The sequence below is a fragment of the Musca domestica genome, unplaced genomic scaffold (assembly GCF_030504385.1).
Source record: "Musca domestica strain aabys unplaced genomic scaffold, Musca_domestica.polishedcontigs.V.1.1 20, whole genome shotgun sequence".
NCBI lineage: Eukaryota > Metazoa > Arthropoda > Insecta > Diptera > Muscidae > Musca > Musca domestica.
Window position 1 is genome coordinate 1,943,157 of NW_026712250.1, and position 18,981 is coordinate 1,962,137.

An 18,981-nucleotide genomic window follows, 5' to 3' on the forward strand; every position below is an offset into this window, starting at 1 on the left:
TGTTCTCGTGAAAACCGAGATATAATTTATTATTCATAAAATGTAATGTCGAAAAGTTCACGCTTAGTGGTTTATAAAAAAATTGATTTTTTGAAAATCGGAGAATTTTTTTCCAGTACAGTAACACTGACTATTAGCAAAACTCGATTTTCAGATCCAACACCAAAAGTCAACCTACATATCCCTATATCCTTACAGCTAATTGCATTTTTTTCTCTGTAAACACACCTGTCGGCAATTTTGTCTGCGAAAAGTATTTTATTCACAACCATGTTTCATGGTCCACTTCGTCCTTATTGGCGACTGAATCACCAGCCTTCTTTCCGCCTTTCATATCCAATTAATACATTCTGTGATGAAGTACTTTACGCAACGCCACCGTTAAAAACAAATGTGACGCCGCCGTAGCGGAAAGTTCACCCATTTGACAAACTTTTAGCTTTTTTAATATTCTTAACGGCGTCAAAATGACGACCTAAAGCCGGCCGATTTCTTCTTCGAGTTGAATTACTCCCGCGGTTCATTTAATGAATGTGTCCAGCGGTTCGATTTCCCCATGTCTCATTCGTAAACAACAGAGTTCCCTCGGGGATTTTGTTGCTTTCTTGTTCTTTTTTATCGGGCGTTCCTTTTTGATTTCTTATTTGTTTCATTGGGGACGTCTTTCATTTTTGTTTCCCACGCGCTCATTCGTTTTGCTTTTCACAAGCAAGCAGTTGGTTGGATTTGGAAATTGGAATTGGAGGACATTGGTTGGACCAACCTGTATGGGAAAACATTGGACGACGGGTAACCCCTCTGAACAGTCGTTAAAAAACTTGATTTATGGGATTAGATCGATAAATAGGCGCAGAATTGAGTAACAACAAAGCCTGACACCGATTCCAAATGCTATGGGACTTTCACAACCATGGTCCACCTTGCCCTTAGCGACTCAATCACCAGCCGTTTTTCCGCCTTTCATATCCAAGGAATACATTCAGTGATACATTGCCGCCGTTAAAAACATATGTGACGCCGCCGTAGCTGAAAAAAGTTCGACTCAGTTGTCTCATATTCCACGTGAAACATTTTTTAAAGTTCACCCATTTGAGAAACTTCCAATCGCGTCCTAGTTAGTTAATTTTTTATTTATAAAGTAGTCTTAAATATGTCCAAGAATAAGGGAAAGAACAAGAAGAATCAATTCGACGACGATGATGAAATGCATGAACAACCAGCTGCTCCCAAAAAATCTCAGAAGAAAGACAAGAAGGGCAAAAAGAGGGGAGATGATTCAGATGATGAAATAAATGATGACTTGGAAAGTCTTCAGAGCAGTAGTAGTAAAACGCCATCGCAGCAAGCCCAGCCAACAAACAAGGGTGGAAAGAAGGGCAAGAAAGGTAAAAAGGGCAAAGATGATTGGAGTGATGATGATGAGGAAGAAGTTCCACAACCGGTGGCTAGTAAAAAGAAGAACAAAAAACGACAGGATAGTGATGATGAGGATGCTGATGAACCCGTAGCAGCTCCAGTCAAAAAGAATAACAAGAAGGCTGGTAAGAAGGGCAAAAAGGCGGCCGACAGTGATGAAGATGAGGATGAAGAGGCACAAGTAGATGTGCCTAAACCGGCCAATAAGAAACAACAGCAGAAAAAGTCCAAGAAGAACAAAAAGAAAGATGATTTCTCTGATGATGATGACAATGATATTGATATTCTTAAGAAGGCTGCCGAGGAAAATGATGACTCTGATGAAGAAGAGGAAGAACCTGTGATCATAGCCAAGCCGGTCAAAAAGTCGAACAAGAAAAATAAGAAAAGTAAATTTGAAGTGAGTGAAGAAGAGGAAGAGGAGGAGGAGGAAGAAAAATTGTCTGAAGATGAAGAAGAAGAGCCACAGCCAGAACCAGAGCCCGAACCTGAGCCGGTCAAAAAATCCCCTTCACCTCAAAAGTCTATTGAAAAGCCCATTGAATTAGAAGAAAAATTGGAAAATCTTAACATCGAGGAAAAGAGTGAGGCTGAAGATAATGAAGAGAAGGAATCTACTCCTACTGGCAACGAAGAAACGGCTGGAGACAAATCCAAGGAAAAGAAGCTTACCCACAAGGAAAAGAAGAAACTAAAGAAACAAGAGGAATACGAACGTCAAATGGAAATGATGACCAAAAAGGGTGGTTTGGGCCACTCCGATTTGGATAGTAACTTCACAATGTCCCAGGTTCAAAAGACTGCTGGCCAAAAGGCCGCCCTCGAGCATGCCGTGGACATAAAAATTGAAAACTTTACCATATCAGCAAAAGGTGGGAAGAGTCTTATAGTTTATACATTTTAAAATGATTCTCATTTGTCTCATTGTTCTCCCCCAGGTAATGACCTCTTTGTTAATGCCAATCTGTTGATTGCCCATGGTCGTCGTTATGGTTTGGTGGGCCCTAATGGTCATGGTAAGACCACTCTTTTACGTCACATAGCCACGCGTGCCTTTGCAATTCCACCCAACATTGATGTGTTACTCTGCGAACAGGAAGTTGTAGCCACTGACAAAACTGCCGTTGAAACCATCCTCGAAGCCGACACAAAACGCCTCAATCTCTTGAAAAAGAGCAAAGAGCTGGAAGAACAATTCGCTGCCGGCGATATGAGTGTCCAGGAGGAGTTAAATGACACATTTGCCGAATTGAAAGCCATTGGAGCCTATTCGGCTGAGGCTCGAGCTAGGCGTATTTTAGCTGGTCTGGGTTTCAGTGAAGAAATGCAGAATCGTGCCACCAATAAATTCTCTGGTGGTTGGCGTATGCGTGTGTCACTGGCTCGTGCTTTGTACTTGGAACCAACTCTTCTCATGCTTGATGAACCTACCAATCATTTGGATCTGAATGCTGTCATTTGGTTGGACAATTATCTGCAAGGCTGGAAGAAAACTCTGTTGATTGTTTCCCACGACCAGAGTTTCTTGGACAATGTGTGTAATGAAATCATTCATCTGGATCAAAAGAAGTTGCATTACTACAAGGGCAACTACTCAATGTTTAAGAAGATGTACGTCCAGAAACGTCGGGAGATGATTAAGGAGTACGAGAAACAAGAAAAGAGAATAAAGGAACTGAAGGCCCACGGCCAATCCAAGAAGGCGGCAGAGAAGAAACAAAAGGAAGCGTTGACGCGCAAACAGGAGAAGAATAAGTCGAAGCAGCAAAGACAGCAGGAAGATGACAACGGACCAACGGAGTTATTGGAGAAACCCAAAGAATATATTGTCAAATTTCGGTTTCCAGAACCATCGCAGCTGCAACCTCCCATTCTGGGTTTGCACAATGTCACCTTCGCCTTTGAGGGTCAGAAACCTTTGTTCGTCAATACCGATTTCGGTATAGACCTTACTAGTCGTGTTGCCATTGTTGGACCCAACGGTGTGGGAAAATCCACATTTTTGAAGCTGTTACTGGGTGAATTGGAACCCCAAAAGGGTGAACAGAGAAAGAATCACCGTCTACGTGTAGGACGTTTTGATCAGCATTCCGGTGAACATCTTACTGCTGAAGAATCTGCTGCGGAATATTTGCAACGTCTATTTAATTTGCCACATGAAAAAGCACGGAAAGCATTGGGTTCCTTCGGCTTAGTAAGCCATGCCCACACCATTAAAATGAAGGATCTCTCGGGTGGTCAAAAGGCCCGTGTGGCATTAGCCGAACTGTGTTTGAGTGCCCCAGACGTGTTGATTCTTGATGAACCTACAAATAACTTGGATATTGAATCAATTGATGCTTTAGCCGAGGCCATTAATGAATACGAAGGTGGTGTCATTATAGTGTCTCACGACGAACGTTTAATTCGTGAAACCGGCTGTACCCTGTACGTCATTGAGGAACAGACAATCAATGAAATTGATGGCGAATTCGATGATTATCGTAAAGAGGTTTTGGATGCTCTCGGTGAGGTTGTTAACAATCCCAGTGTTGTGGCCAATGCAGCAGTGCTTTAAAAAAGATCAATCGTTGTTAGAGGATATGCATTTTTGTGATTATTGTAAAGAGATTTTTATTTTTGAAAATTGTCGAATTTTTTTTTTAACAATTGATTATTGTCCCAAGGATAGACCAACTGTACATTTCTTTAAGAGATCGTGCAATTGACAAAAACAATCAATTGTTAAATGGCTTCACAGAAAACTAAAAAGATTTGTTAATTATGTATGTATGTGTGAAGGAAGTGAGTATTAATAAAATGAATGCAAGCTGGAGGAACAATTGTTATGTTTGGACTATAGTGTTATGGGAGGGGTTTGAACTACATAAATTTGCTTACAGTTTACTTGATTTAGTAAACCCTATGGATATAAATTGTCAATTCCATTGTATAATTTGGAAATAAATCCTCATAAGGGATAAAGTAAACCTAAGATGTTAGATCAAAAGGAGGTAGAAGAGATATAGCCCCATATACACGGATTGTAGAAGTCTGTGTATTAGTTTGATTAGTAAAAGAAAAAAAATTGAAAATGAAACTATTTAAAAAAATACAATTTTTAGATAGAAAAATATTTTCCTTCTATCCTGGATTCCATTATGGGTAACCTATGGCACAAAGCTTCCCTCTAAATACATTTTTTTTATGTGGCCCTATTCTGTCAAAACATTTCCACAGGTTGTATAAGTGTGTGTATTGTTTTAAATAAAAAAGAAAATAATTTGAGATTATTTCAAATTCAGAGACAATAGAAATGCATATTTTTCACGTTAACGGGCAGCAAAATGCCTAATTTTGGGATAAACACGTCTTGCCCTAATATCATGGAATCAATTTTGTGGAGAAACCCGATATTCCATTCATTCAGTATAGAGTTGCATTTTCCTAGTTTCTTTGAAGTTGAGGAACCTTTCTTATTGAGCCATGGGTACCCCCATTTATTCAGTATAGAGTTGCATTTTCCTAGTCTCATTGAAGTTGAGGAACCTTTCTTATTGAGCCATGGGGTACTCCAAAGAACCCCAAACATGTCTTTCATATTATGTTGCATTTTCTCAATATAAAAATGCGAAAAATTTTAAAAATAAACAAAACCATAATGTGGAGGTCAAAACTTAATTTTTAATTATGCTTACGTTCAAAAATTGGCGTTTGCCTTTTTAATTTTTATTTAAAATTGTGTTTTTAAATCCGTTACAGGTTATTCTTCAACTGAACGACAGAAAAAGAGTGAAATTAAACTTTTTTTCTATGTCACCCTGTACTTTTGGTAATCTCGATTTTAGCGTTGCCAACCTCACACAACATCTAAATGAAAATAATACTATCGACATTGTTATCGCTCATTTGCCAGCTCTATCCATTCAGGTTGAATGGAATGGTTCGGTTCGGGTGGATGAAAGTAGGTGCGTGCGGAAAAAATCTTGAAATGAGGAACCAAAGATTTACCTCAGAATTTATTCGGTACTCAATTTGAATAAACAATTATCGAATCCAATCTCGACGAAGTGTGCAAAATTTTCCTTTGCATAAATATATGCTTAAGTAATATCGAAATTATCCAATGCAAAATTAATCGGGGTCTATTAATCAGACCAAAAAGTAATAATAAAAAAGTAGTGTGTAGCAACAAAATAACATTTGCTTGCCTTTATTTAACAAAGCCGTCGTCGTTTTAAGATAAGAAGGTAGTGTGTGTGTGTATATGCAGTGTAATAACATAATAAGCAACAGAAAACACAATAACAACAACAGCAACCGATGGAAAAATGCCTTTCACAATGGACAGTGAACAAAACCTAGTGGAAATAGATTTACCCAATCTAACAACAAAGGAAGTACGCCTTCCAATTGTGGGCATGACTTGCCAGAGTTGTGTGCGTAACATCGAAGGCAATATTGGTTCGAAGGCTGGCATCTTAAAGTGTCGAGTGGAACTTCAGGAAAAGGCAGGCTACTTCACATATGACAGCAGCATAACAAATCCGCAACAGATTGCAAATGATATTGATGACATGGGTTTTGAATGCGAGTATAAACAGGACGAAGATGAAGTCTCCACTAGAAAATGCCTCATACGAGTCGTGGGCATGACCTGCCAAAGTTGTGTACGCAACATTGAGGGCAACATTGGCACAAGGGAGGGCATTACGGCCATCAAAGTGAGCCTGGAGGAGAAACAGGCAGAAGTTGAATATGATAGTCAGAAGCTAACACCCGATCTCATTGCCGAAATGATAGACGATATGGGTTTTGAAGCAAGTGCAATGGACAGCAATGCTACGCCCACTAAAACAAAAACACCTTCCTCATCGCCCCTGAAAAACTCACCCTTAAACAATGCAGGCGAACAACAAAAGCAACAGGTTGCCACAAATGGAAATGCCATTGCCATACCCATAGAAAAGGAATTGCTGTCGAAATGTTTTTTGCATATTCGAGGCATGACCTGTGCGAGTTGTGTGGCCACCATAGAGAAGCATTGCAAGAAAATTTATGGAATTGATAGTGTATTGGTGGCTTTGCTGGCGGCCAAAGCGGAAGTCAAATACAATGCCAATGTAATTACGCCAGAAAGTATTGCAAAATCCATTACTGAATTGGGATTTCCCTCGGAACTTATTGATGAGCCGGATAGCGGCGAAGCTGTGGTGGAAATAGAGATAATAGGCATGACCTGTGCATCGTGTGTAAATAAAATTGAGACACATGTGCGAAAATTGAAAGGTGTTTCCGAGGCGTCGGTGACATTACTTACAAAACGAGGTGAGCAGTCAGCTTTTTTTGCGACTCATTCAATTCTTTATTAATATACCCATGTACCTATTTGATTGGTTCTTTGTTGTCGTATTAAAAAACGGACAGAGCGTCAGCTAGAAGCAAGCTAATGCTTTTTGTGGGGATTTTTTGTCGCATAATTATAAAGTCGTGATGCGTGACTTTAATTCTACGTGTGTATAAAAATGTACATATGGGAAAAAATGTATTTTACCTCTCAAGAGTAGGGAAATAGCTATCTTTTAGGTAGAGGAAAGTTTTTTTTTTATCAAAATTAATTTTATTACAGTGAATAAGTGTCAGATATTCCGTGCGTGTAACCAAAGTTCAAAAAGGCCAAAATTGTAAGCTACATTTATTGCTTATGGCGCTTTCACTTTGTTGGGCTCTTGTAAAATGTTGATTGTTTATCAATATTATTATTGAAAACGATTAAACCCCATGTACCCCAAATATTTTTACGTTTGATCTAAAATCTGCTTATTGCCAAATGTCGTTTTACTTTCGTTTTCAATTTTTTATTTTCAATTACATTCCTTTTTTTTAATTGACTACAGAGAAAAGATCACGGATCTGTTTATTTCGACAATGAAGAAAACCAAAAAAAAAACTATGTCAGTGGAACAGGTTTTTTTAAATACTTTGCTGTACCCTACAATGCACAATATTCAAACAAACTGTAATCTAGTAATCTAATCAAAAAAGAGCAATGTCTTGGCTGGTTAAGTGATAATCTATGTAGCTCTTTAAACAATTGTTTATTATCTGTAATAAATAGCATGTTAAGATATTTAAATAACAAACTATAGGGTATCTAGCGTCTCAGCAATGTCTTACATTCATTACCTCTTGTTTGTTTTGCTATAGGTATTTGTTTTTTGTCTACAACTGACCAGACGTCAGTAGATACCAATTTAAATGCGATTTTTTGTTTTCTTTTAATTCTTATAGTTATTGGTAATACAATTTCCCTTATCAAATAATATTTTCTTTTAAATTTGCCCGTATTCCCCAAGTAGTAACAGACAGCGGCGAATGTTATCGTAAAATAAAATAAAAACAAAATTAACATTGTTAATACAAAAAGTGAAGGTATTTTTGTTTGTGTGTAGATATGAACATGATACAAATTACCAAATCTCTGATTTCTATTTTGAAAGAAACAATTGTCTAATTGAAACCCGTTTTGTTTGCTGATTGCTTTTTTGTATCGCTTGCATATTTGAATGGTTCAAGTTCAAAGAAGGCAAAGAAATAGACCGTTAGAGTTATTTTTTTATCTTAATGTATGGCTTATTGGAATACTATCTAATAAGACTGGAGTAATAATGCCAATCGGTGAGGTCGGTTGGTTACGTGTGAACCAATTAAAAAAAAAGCACCCACATAAACCAATGTCATGTGTCTGTTTTAATCCCAAAATAAACCATTGATATCAGAATTCGATAAAATTTTAAAAATCAATCATTTTTTGCATAAAATTGTATTAAAAGGTCAAAATGGGAAATATATCGATATCGATTTCTATGTCACCAGGAATGTGTATCAGTTTTGTTCATTATGCTCTCCCTTCAAGAGACGATGATGTTTAAAGCATAGCAAACGTTATTGTGTTCTCTAATGAAGAGGGAAAATTACTTAAAGACTTATGATGCTCAGAGAGCATCTCAGGTACTTCTTACTCTCGCCCGCCCTTTCTAAAAGATAAACAAAGCAAGTACATTTAAGACAACAAATCAGCCAAATAAAGGTCCACAAAAGAACCAATAAGGAGAAAGAGACAGGGAATTGTGTTATTACTCGAAAGTCAAATAATTTTATTAAGAAAAATTAGTTTTCAACCGACAAACATGCCTGGAATTTTCCTAGTTATTTAGAGAATTACTACTCACTAACTCAACAACTAATTCTTGTTATCAGTCATACTTTCTTTATGTTCAAATCTTAGTTAAGTGCTCTATTTAAATAGGCCCTAAAATGGCTAACTTATTTCTTATTATCAGCAAAAGGCATGTGTATTCTATGCAAACACGTACAAGGCAGATAAAATGTGAAAAACATCGTTTCAATATTTACATCCATCAAAACTAATTTCCATACAAGCAAGGCAGGGCGTTTTTGTTTTTGTACATTTGAGAAAATAAAATACTAATTGAATGGAGCTACAAATCAATTTCTAAGTGTCTAAAGTGTGCCTCGATACCATGGAAAAGGAGTCACATATTGTAGGGTATGCTACCTTGATTTGTCTATGAAGAATGTAATTATTGATTTCAATTGTTGGCAGGAAATGCGATATGATCAAGGGAGGTCATTGTACGACTTCCATTTGAAGCGTATTTCGTTCTAATGAAAATATATGTCGCATATAATGAATTTTTGTTTTTTCGCTCTTTGTTGATCGAATCGAAATGTCGGGGGAGTGCAATGCAAGATCTTCCTCTCAAAAACAATTTTGATCAAAATCCCTTTATGGCCTACCATGTGAATGTGGTTGCTGTTCCACTTAAACGCAATGATATCAGCAACATCTGTTTTTCTTATTAAATAAAAAAATCAATTCCATATGGTTAACACTGTTATTCTTTTCTTGCAACAATAAATCATTTCGTCACATTTCGCCAAGATCCGGATTGTCTATTTAAGTTTGAGGAGTGTGAGTTTTGAAACCTATAGATTTATTTACGGAACTACAAGTTTTTTATCATATTATTTTAATGAATTAACACCTATTCACACGACACCATCCTTAGTTTTATGTTTTGTTTGCTAACTTTTTTTTTGAAAATGTAGTAGGATTTAAATTGAAATATAATTTCATCACACGAGAATTATTTACCCGACACTATTCTTAATTGGTTACAACTCTGACTACGTATTTTGTTTCCGGATTCAAACACAATTGCAATTGTTATGCAAACGCAATCATGGCACATGATGGCTATTTGGATATGGAGATAAAATACAAATATATAATCCTTAAATGAAGTAATGAATCACGTTTAAAGCAACTCTTATTATATTGAAATAAACCGGAAAATATTTCATTAAATTCGTTTTGAACATTTTAATAAAATTGCTGATTGAATAAATTTTATAAAAAAAATATTTTGTAGAGTTATTTAATTTTTAGATTTAAACTTTTTTATTTATAAAAACTAACTATAAACTATTTGTGATACGTATGGCTTTTAATAATAATTAGAAATAAATTCAATAATAATACAACAATTATTTTTTGTCTAATAAATGGATTTAAAAGTTTTTAATATTTATGATAAAAATTCAAATTTATTTTATTTCATTTTTTATCTCATTATGGGCTCTCATAAATTATGAAAAACTCCTTACATCAATTCTTAAAAATTTTCCCAATTTTCTATTTATTTTCCATCGTTTTTCTTTTTCAGGAAAATTCCGCTACAATACCGATGTCACCGGTCCGCGTAATATCTGCGAAGCAATCGAACAACTGGGCTTTCAAGCCCATCTACTCTCCGGCAAGGATAAAATGGCCCACAGCTATTTGGAGCACAAGGAAGAAATTCGCAAATGGCGTACGGCATTTTTGATCTCCTTGCTCTTTGGTGGTCCATGCATGATTGCCATGATCTATTTCATGGTCGAAATGGACAATAAGGGACACGCAGCCATGTGTTGCATAGTACCCGGTCTGTCTATGGAAAATTTGGTCATGTTTCTACTCTCAACACCGGTGCAATTTTTCGGTGGCTGGCACTTCTATGTCCAATCGTACAAGGCCATAAAACATGGCAGCACCAACATGGATGTGCTCATATCGATGGTCACCACTATTTCCTATTTATATTCCGTGGGAGTTGTCATAGCTGCCGTGTTAATGGAACAAAACTCATCACCTTTAACATTCTTTGATACACCACCGATGCTTTTGATATTCATATCGTTGGGCCGGTGGCTGGAACACATAGCCAAGGGTAAAACTTCCGAAGCTCTGTCAAAACTACTATCCTTGAAAGCAGTGGAAGCTGTGCTAGTAGAAATTTCTGAAGATTTTGAGATTACTTCGGAGAAGGTAATATCCGTTGACTATGTGCAAAGAGGTGATATTTTAAAGGTGGTGCCCGGAGCCAAAGTTCCTGTGGATGGCAAAGTCCTCTATGGTCATTCAACTTGTGATGAGTCATTGATTACCGGAGAATCAATGCCGGTGGCCAAACGTAAGGGTGCTGTGGTCATAGGTGGCTCCATAAATCAAAACGGTGTGCTCTTGATAACCGCCACTCATACGGGTGAGAATACTACACTGGCACAAATTGTCCGCTTGGTGGAGGAGGCCCAAACCTCTAAAGCGCCCATACAACAGTTGGCAGATCGCATTGCGGGCTACTTTGTGCCATTTGTTGTAGTGGTCTCCAGTGTGACATTAATTGGCTGGATAATAGCGGGTTTCGTAGATCCCGATCTGGTGCCAATTGCCAGGGAACACAAGGCACACATGGACACAAATACCATAGTTGTGAGTTATGCATTCAAGTGTGCTCTGAGTGTTCTGGCTATTGCCTGTCCCTGTGCCCTGGGCTTGGCAACGCCGACTGCTGTGATGGTGGCAACTGGCACTGGAGCTATTAATGGAGTTTTGGTTAAGGGAGCCACGGCTTTGGAAAATGCCCATAAGGTGAGTTAATTCATTTCAAGCAATACCAAAATATCGAATTGAATTTAATGTGGTTAACAGGTCAAGACTGTGGTCTTTGATAAAACCGGCACCATAACCCATGGCACACCCATGACCTCGAAGGTGGTAATGTTTGTTAAGCCTGCAGTTTGCAGTCTGGCTCGTGCTTTGACCATTGTTGGAGCTGCAGAGTCGAACAGTGAACATCCCATTGCCTCGGCCATAGTTCGTTTCGCCAAAGACATGCTGGCCCAGGAATCTTTGGGCAAGTCTAGCAATTTCCAAGCGGTGCCCGGCTGTGGTATTAAGGTTACTGTTTCCCATTATGAAACGCCCCTGCGACAAGCTTGTCATGCCGAAAAGATAATCAACTACGAGAACAGTTATCGCTCACATGGTAATAATCTTGAAAAAGCACCCATCCAAATGGAAAATGGAGTATCCATTTCGGAACTATTGTATGCCACCCGTATGGTGGGGGGTTCTGGCGAAACGGAACGAGCAAAAGTAGCCCAACAACAAATGCAATTACTGCAATTGGACGACCAGATAATGCCAACTGTGCAACATTCTGAGGAAGTGATCGGTGATTCCGTGGCCATAATGGATGGTGAGGTTAATGTCTTAATAGGCAATCGGGAATGGATGCTACGCAATGCCATACAAGTGCCGGCGGAAATCAACAATGCAATGTCAGAGGAGGAGTCAAAAGGCCACACAGCTGTGTTGTGTGCCCTGAATGGTCATTTGATTTGTATGATTGCTGTTTCGGATATGGTTAAGCCCGAAGCCCATTTGGCTGTGTATACTCTCAAGAAAATGGGCATAGATGTGATACTCTTGACAGGTGACAATAAGAACACAGCAGCTAGTATTGCAAGAGAGGTTGGTATTGGGGGAGAATTTTGAAATTTGTTGAAATTAAATGTTTTTTTTTTTGTCATTTAGGTGGGCATAAATCGTGTTTTTGCTGAGGTTCTACCTTCCCACAAGGTCGCCAAAATCCAGCGCATACAGGAGGCCGGACAGCGTGTGGCCATGGTGGGTGATGGAGTCAACGACAGTCCGGCCTTGGCCCAGGCTGATGTTGGCATTGCCATTGCTGCTGGCACAGATGTTGCCGCCGAAGCAGCCGATGTGGTGTTAATGCGTAACGATCTGCTCGATGTTGTGGCATGTCTAGATCTGTCACGCAAGACCGTAAAACGGATACGTTACAATTTCCTCTTTGCCAGTATGTACAATCTACTTGGCATTCCCTTGGCGTCTGGCATATTTGCACCCTTTGGCATTACACTACAGCCATGGATGGCCTCAGTGGCAATGGCTGCCAGTTCTATATCCGTGGTGTGCTCTTCATTGCTTTTGAAATTGTATCGCAAGCCAACGGCCGCCAAACTGCACACAACTGAATACATGCAATATGTGGCCACGGCCAAGGAACGGGAACCCGATCAGCTCTCCCTGCACAGGGGATTGGAAGATTTGCCACGCAGACGCAGTAGCTCATCACTATTATCCCGCCTTCTGCTACGCTCCGGTAGCGTTAAAATCGATCCCAAAGAAGATTCTCTGCTGGCAGCCGAAGATGTGGACTACATCAAGCCAAGAATTGTGAAAACGAAAAATCCGCACGATGCAACAGAGCTACAAAAATTATAGACTAAATAGGCACCGCAGCACCCGAGTGCGTGTGTGCGTGCCTTGTTAAGCAGAATTGTTGAAAGATTGAAAACTGTATTGTTATATGCACACAACCTGTGCATAATATTTTTGTGTTAGAAGAGAGAACGTATTTCCTTAAATTTATTTTTTTTTTGTTTTCCTGTTTCCTGTTATCTTTTGAAATATTTCTTTGGTTATTTATTTTAAGGAGTCGTCCTGTAAAGCGCCACGAATCACTTCATGTCCAAAAATAATAATCTTGTATACACCCATTCGAACACGTCATCCATTTAAATTTATTTTATAAGACCCCCAATAACAGCAAAACAAACAACTTATTATATAACTGTGAGTGCAAATATCGACTTGAATTAATTTACATAACAACTGTATAGAATTCCAAAAATATATTTGAAGCAAATGCATATTTTGTTAACTAAAAAAAGAAAGTCTTCTGTAAATTCGTTTTGTAAAATACTTTTGTAACTACGTGACCAGACATTTGATGGTGTTTTTTTTTTTTCTATTTTTTGTTTTGGCAGACAAATGCTCAAAATAAGCAAACAATGAATATATAAATAATATTCTATATTTTTGTTATACATCTTATTAATTATAAATATTTTTTATACGAATCGCTAAATAAATCAATATGACCCCATATAACCAGTAAATGCATGCGAATCTTTTATTTTATTTCGAATCCTAAAAGTTGGGTAAGTACAAAGGAAATTTGTTCCGCTCAAAGGAATTCGAAACTCAATAACTACTTCATACTTGTTGTTGTTTATTTTCAAATGTGTAATATTTATTTGAATTAAATTAGTAAATTTATTTAAATAGAAAAAATTAAAAAAAAAAACACTTTGAGAGCAATCGAATTCAAATTCTGAATTTGAATAAAATTTTTTTAAAGTCTATTGAAATAAATTGCGGCAATATTGTTTCTCACATAATTTGTATATTGAAGGGTCAATCACTGTTTCTCTTGTTGTTGTTGGTAGATTAGCAATCCTCTATTATATCCATGGCACCACCAGGTGTAGAACGATCACTGTTTTCTGTATCTATTACAGGTATTTCAATTTTTGTTTTCGTTATGGGATACACATGGAGATTTTCCTTAAAGTCATTGATATCGACAATTGTGGTGGCATCACCCTCTCTAGGTATGAACTTCAAGTCCAATTTATTGGCCAAGGCATTGAACAACTCTTCGTTGTCCTCATCGTCGTCTTCTTCAGCGTCTTCCTCATCGTGATCATTTTCCGATTCTGCCGATTCCATTGCCTCGCCAGCATTGTTTTCCCCAACATTGCCAATAACCTGAACCGACAGCTTACGCAAATTGGTTCTCTCGTTGTTCAAACAGAAATCTATGATCTCTTGTTTATTTAGCGTTCTCAATATTTCCACCTCTTTGCGTTTGCGATCGAAGAGATACTCCTCGCAGGTTATTTCACCCCAGTTACGTGACACCTCGTCATTGAGCGACATATCCACCACCTGTTTTATTTTTATCAGTGACTCCCGTACATGTTCATACTCGTCCTGTGGCATTTCATCGAGAATTTGTAACATTTTGCTGCGGAATGCTTCAATACGCTCATCGACATGCGCTGCAGTGTGTTTGGTTTCTTGCGAATTAACCGTAATCGAATAGCCTGCAATGCCATAATTTATGCGCACCGTAGAATCAACATAATATCCCAACTGTTCCTTGGTTCGCAGCGTATCAAACAGAGGTTCATCGACAAACATCATCAGCAAATCCAAAATACTTTCAATGCGCACCGAACAGGGGCCAATTTGATAGAAGTTGGTGACCACAGTATTGACATCCTTGTCATTGAGGGCATGACAGCGTATATAATGTGAACCCTGGGGTAATTGTACCGTTCTATTTTCAATATATTTTGTCTGGAAAGAAAAGGTAAACCATTAGATACGGATAGAACTCAATTTGGGCCTGGCTAATTCCTCCCACCTCCTTAATATTCTGGCAATTCAATGTGGTCAACACGGAATTCATGACATTATGGGCCACCTCCTCGGTTAAATTTCCCTGCATCAAAGCCTGAACATACAGCTCTTTGGTGTAGTTCTCGGCGAAATCCAACATATCCTCATAGGTAATGTCATTTAGACATTTATATTTCTCAATCATGGTCCAGCGTATGTTCTCCACTATTGTCAAACGTATATCTCTGCAGAAACAAAAAACAATCAGATTCATGTGCAAATGTATGTAGCCTCAATTGCCATACTTATTCAAAGCTTTTGGTTTTATCAAGGCATTAAAATAGCCTTTCTTTACGTGTTTCTTAAAAGCCTCCAATTGCTCCTCTGTAATGTGGTCACGCATATTGACCATAGATTTTGTTATCAAGTCCACCACCATGTGTAGTTTCTCGTTATAGCCATTAGTCTAATAGGAAAATGAAGTACATTATTGGGATCATCAAATAAAATCCATTGCATAATTACCTTTAAAACAACACCCTTTTCAGCTGAATAAAATTGATAATTTAGGCCTGCCACTGTGGCTGGATACAAATCCTCAGCCAATTTATATTTGACCAAATGGGAATACAAAGCACACATTACATCGCTAAGAACAAAAGAACGATTTATGACTCAATCCTAACCAATACTGCCTCTTTAGTGTTACTTACTTTTTAGGACTCTGCCTTAACAAAGGCGATACAAAATAGAAATACATGAAAGCATCGGGTAACTCGAACTTATCGTCTTGTCTGAACCACAGTTCACATATATCCGTTTGCAGAATTTTCTTTGGCCCCAGAGGTATTTCCGGCTTGCCATTCTCCACCCAAAACAAACGGAAATCGTTCGATATAAAACGATTTGGTTTTGGCAAAAACAATTCCGGCATCGATTCGCAGTTATCCCACAAATCTTGCCATTTCTGGGGCATTTTTATGGAGGTATATTCCGTGCCAAACCACTTCTCCTTCTTATCATAATTAATGCCATCATATTTCTGTTGCGAAGTTATCATTATATTAAAAGTGAACTCGTTCAGGTGCTTGATTACATCCTGGATTTGTTCTTCGTTGTATTCGAAATAGAGTTCAGTGCCAGTCAATATGTCCTTGGAGGGATAATATTTGGAACGCACAACCAAATTTTGTACATTATCAAAAGCTGCCTTTTGAGAGGCGAAACGAAAACTGGTGGCCTCGATGTTTGCCAATTCTTCATAGGCCTCCTTCAGCGAACCACACTGGGCAAATAGTTTTATATAGGCAAAGGTGGCTGCCAAAACTTCATCCAGATGTTGGAAACCACTATCCGTTAAATAAATGCATAGATTGAACAATGAGTAAATGGAGTTTGTATCGAAACCAGACTCATCTACGCCAGCAATCAGTTCCAGGCCCCATAATCTAGAAACAAAGACAGGTTTATTTTCAAATATTTTCTTCAACACATCAACACACTCTTATTTACCTTTTCCTCAAATATGCACACAGACTACCCTCGCCCTCATAGCCAATCAGATATGAGAGGAAATGATCCGGTTTACATTTGTACAGTTTTGTCATGGGTGGCAAAACCCAAGTCAGTTCTAATTTACACACATTCTCCACCGGTTTCACAAAGAAAACCTCGTTGTGGAACTCGGGACTAAAAGCCTCACGATAATTGTAGATCGCAAAATCTTTTCCATCCATATTGTTACTAGGGATATCCGAAAAATGTTTAACCACAAGGTTTTCTAGTTCATCGATGGGTAACCTGGCCTGTACACACACATACATACGATGACCACTGTAGTGACGTTTACAAAATTCATGCAAATCTTTGTGTAGCACATCATCGTCAATGTTTTCCTTCAAAGACTTTAAATTGCCCCAAGTAAACGTGCTGTGGGGATAATCTTTGTTGGCCAAACTTGCCAACAATTGGTCACGCCTAGCCTCATCGTCATGCAGAGTTTGTTGGAATTCAGATTCGACGGCTTCACGTTCCCTGGCCATTGCTTCCTTCATCATCAGAGGAGCTTTGAGCAAGGCCGTAAAATAATCCATGCTACTGTCCAAATGTTCCTCTGACACCTCAAAATAGTACAGAGTCTCCTCACATTCTGTGTTTGCATTGTCAAATCCTCCACATTTCTTTATATGGGCATCGAAAGCATTTTCTGTGGGATATTTTTCGGAACCCATGAAAATCATATGCTCCAGAAAGTGAGCCAGACCCTGATAGTTGGTGGGTTCTGTGAATGATCCCACATCAACAAGTAATGCCACGGCAGCAAGTTTCTCATCACCTAGAAGCATCAAGGGGACATGGTATTTTATTTCGATTAAATAAATTAATAAAACTTACCCTCTTCCGAATCCCCATCGGAATCTTCACCTTCAGAACTCGAGCTACCTGATTCTTCATCACTGCTCTCACTGGATTCTTCGGCACAGGAATCTCCTGTTTCACAGGAAGATGTTGTCAGACCATCATGAGGCACTGGGCTGGGATCCGATACCAGCAGGGCATGTAAACCGTTGGCCAAGACTAGCGTTCTGGGAATAGAATGAGGAGTAACATTTTATGAAAAATTTTGTAATTTGTCAGGACATAATGCACTCATACTTGTAATGCTTCTTATCATTCTCCGATTTGTCAGGAATTTCCAAATAGGTAACAGCCGTTTCATCTGCACTGACCATTCTGTTTAAGGTTTTACTTTGCTGATGAGGCAGCCAACAATGTCTCTGACGTTGTATTTGATATTTTTTGTTTGTTTTTGTTATTTGTTCAAGTGTTTTGGGAATGACACATAAACGACGTCTACAGAAATATTTTGGAATTTGGTGATTTTTGTATAACAACTTCTGGCCAGTAGTTACAAATTTACTTCCCAATATCACACACTAAGCCTAAAGCAACTAGTGGACGTGAGTTCTGAGATTTCTATTGCCGTCTTCAGCGGCAAACAATTGTAATAATGTTTAATTTTAAAAATATATAAAATTTGTTTGTTATGCCCAAAAAATAAAATAGATGACGGAGACTTAACCTAAAAACAACTAAGGGTGAAACAGAATCAAATTTCTTGTTTCGACAATGTCAACGGCGTTAGAATACTACGTGGCTTTGGCATTCTTTTATAATTTTACTTTGTAGGAAATTAATTTGACAAGGAAATGAGTCGAAGGGCTGGCTGTGTTTACAGCTATGAAGATGGAAGAGATATTTGATTCATAATATTAATGTAAACATTTACCGATAAGAAAATAGAGTGGAAGAGGAAGAAAAAGTAAAAAGCCGCATTGGAGCTCGAAGCCGCTGCCTAAGTTGTCGGCGACAACAATAAGAAGAACGACATGGCTCCAAAAATGGCATAAATAACGGCTTATTTTTAAATGATACTTTCATTTTGGTCTTATGCCAGACTATGAATATTTTCATTGAAAACGTCTACACACAAATTGTTTTCATATGAAAATTGTTGATATTTTCTATTAAAATTAACAGGAATCAAAGAAATGACGTGCGACCATCTTGAGTTTAAAGTTACGAATTTAAGCACAAGGATTAATTTCAGATTACAGAAGGTTGTGTACATAGTTTCACCCCATTCATACCTCTTGTCTATAAACACATTTTCATATTAATGAAAAGTCTGGCATAAGACTTACATCAATTGTTGACTATGGATGGTGTAGCCATATTAAAAGAGATTGTCTGGGAAAATGATGAAAGTGGGATAAGGAATAATTAAAGAGGTACTATCAAATGATTTTTTGATTTATTTTGTATCAATTTAAACTAAAATTTAGTGGAGAATAATAAAATCGCTCATATCCCTAAAAAAATAAACTTTCTGATGTGGATTAAAAGAGGTCACTGTAAGATAAGGATCTTGAAGTCAAAATGGTCACCCTTATTATTATAGA

The 18,981-nt window shown here is 38.0% G+C and overlaps 3 protein-coding genes across 3 annotated transcripts; 2 read left to right on the plus strand and 1 right to left on the minus strand.

Moving 5' to 3' along the window:
• The first annotated feature begins 716 nt into the window (after positions 1–716).
• On the plus strand, positions 717–4,231 carry LOC101901102 (ATP-binding cassette sub-family F member 1). Its single transcript, XM_005188841.4, has 2 exons — positions 717–2,288; positions 2,355–4,231. Exons 1-2 carry the CDS (start codon positions 1,151–1,153, stop codon positions 3,971–3,973), a joined length of 2,757 nt encoding a protein of 918 aa, XP_005188898.2. The 5' UTR covers positions 717–1,150; the 3' UTR covers positions 3,974–4,231.
• A 1,085-nt stretch (positions 4,232–5,316) lies between these two features.
• LOC101901271 (copper-transporting ATPase 2) lies at positions 5,317–13,731 on the plus strand. Its single transcript, XM_005188842.4, has 4 exons — positions 5,317–6,723; positions 10,146–11,392; positions 11,453–12,277; positions 12,341–13,731. Exons 1-4 carry the CDS (start codon positions 5,727–5,729, stop codon positions 13,052–13,054), a joined length of 3,783 nt encoding a protein of 1,260 aa, XP_005188899.2. The 5' UTR covers positions 5,317–5,726; the 3' UTR covers positions 13,055–13,731.
• On the minus strand, positions 13,221–18,084 carry LOC101901434 (nardilysin). Its single transcript, XM_005188843.4, has 8 exons — positions 17,675–18,084; positions 17,414–17,604; positions 16,532–17,354; positions 15,733–16,467; positions 15,545–15,668; positions 15,325–15,485; positions 15,045–15,264; positions 13,221–14,977 (listed from the first exon to the last, which is right to left on the minus strand). Exons 1-8 carry the CDS (start codon positions 17,749–17,751, stop codon positions 14,063–14,065), a joined length of 3,246 nt encoding a protein of 1,081 aa, XP_005188900.1. The 5' UTR covers positions 17,752–18,084; the 3' UTR covers positions 13,221–14,062.
• Positions 18,085–18,981: the final 897 nt, after the last annotated feature.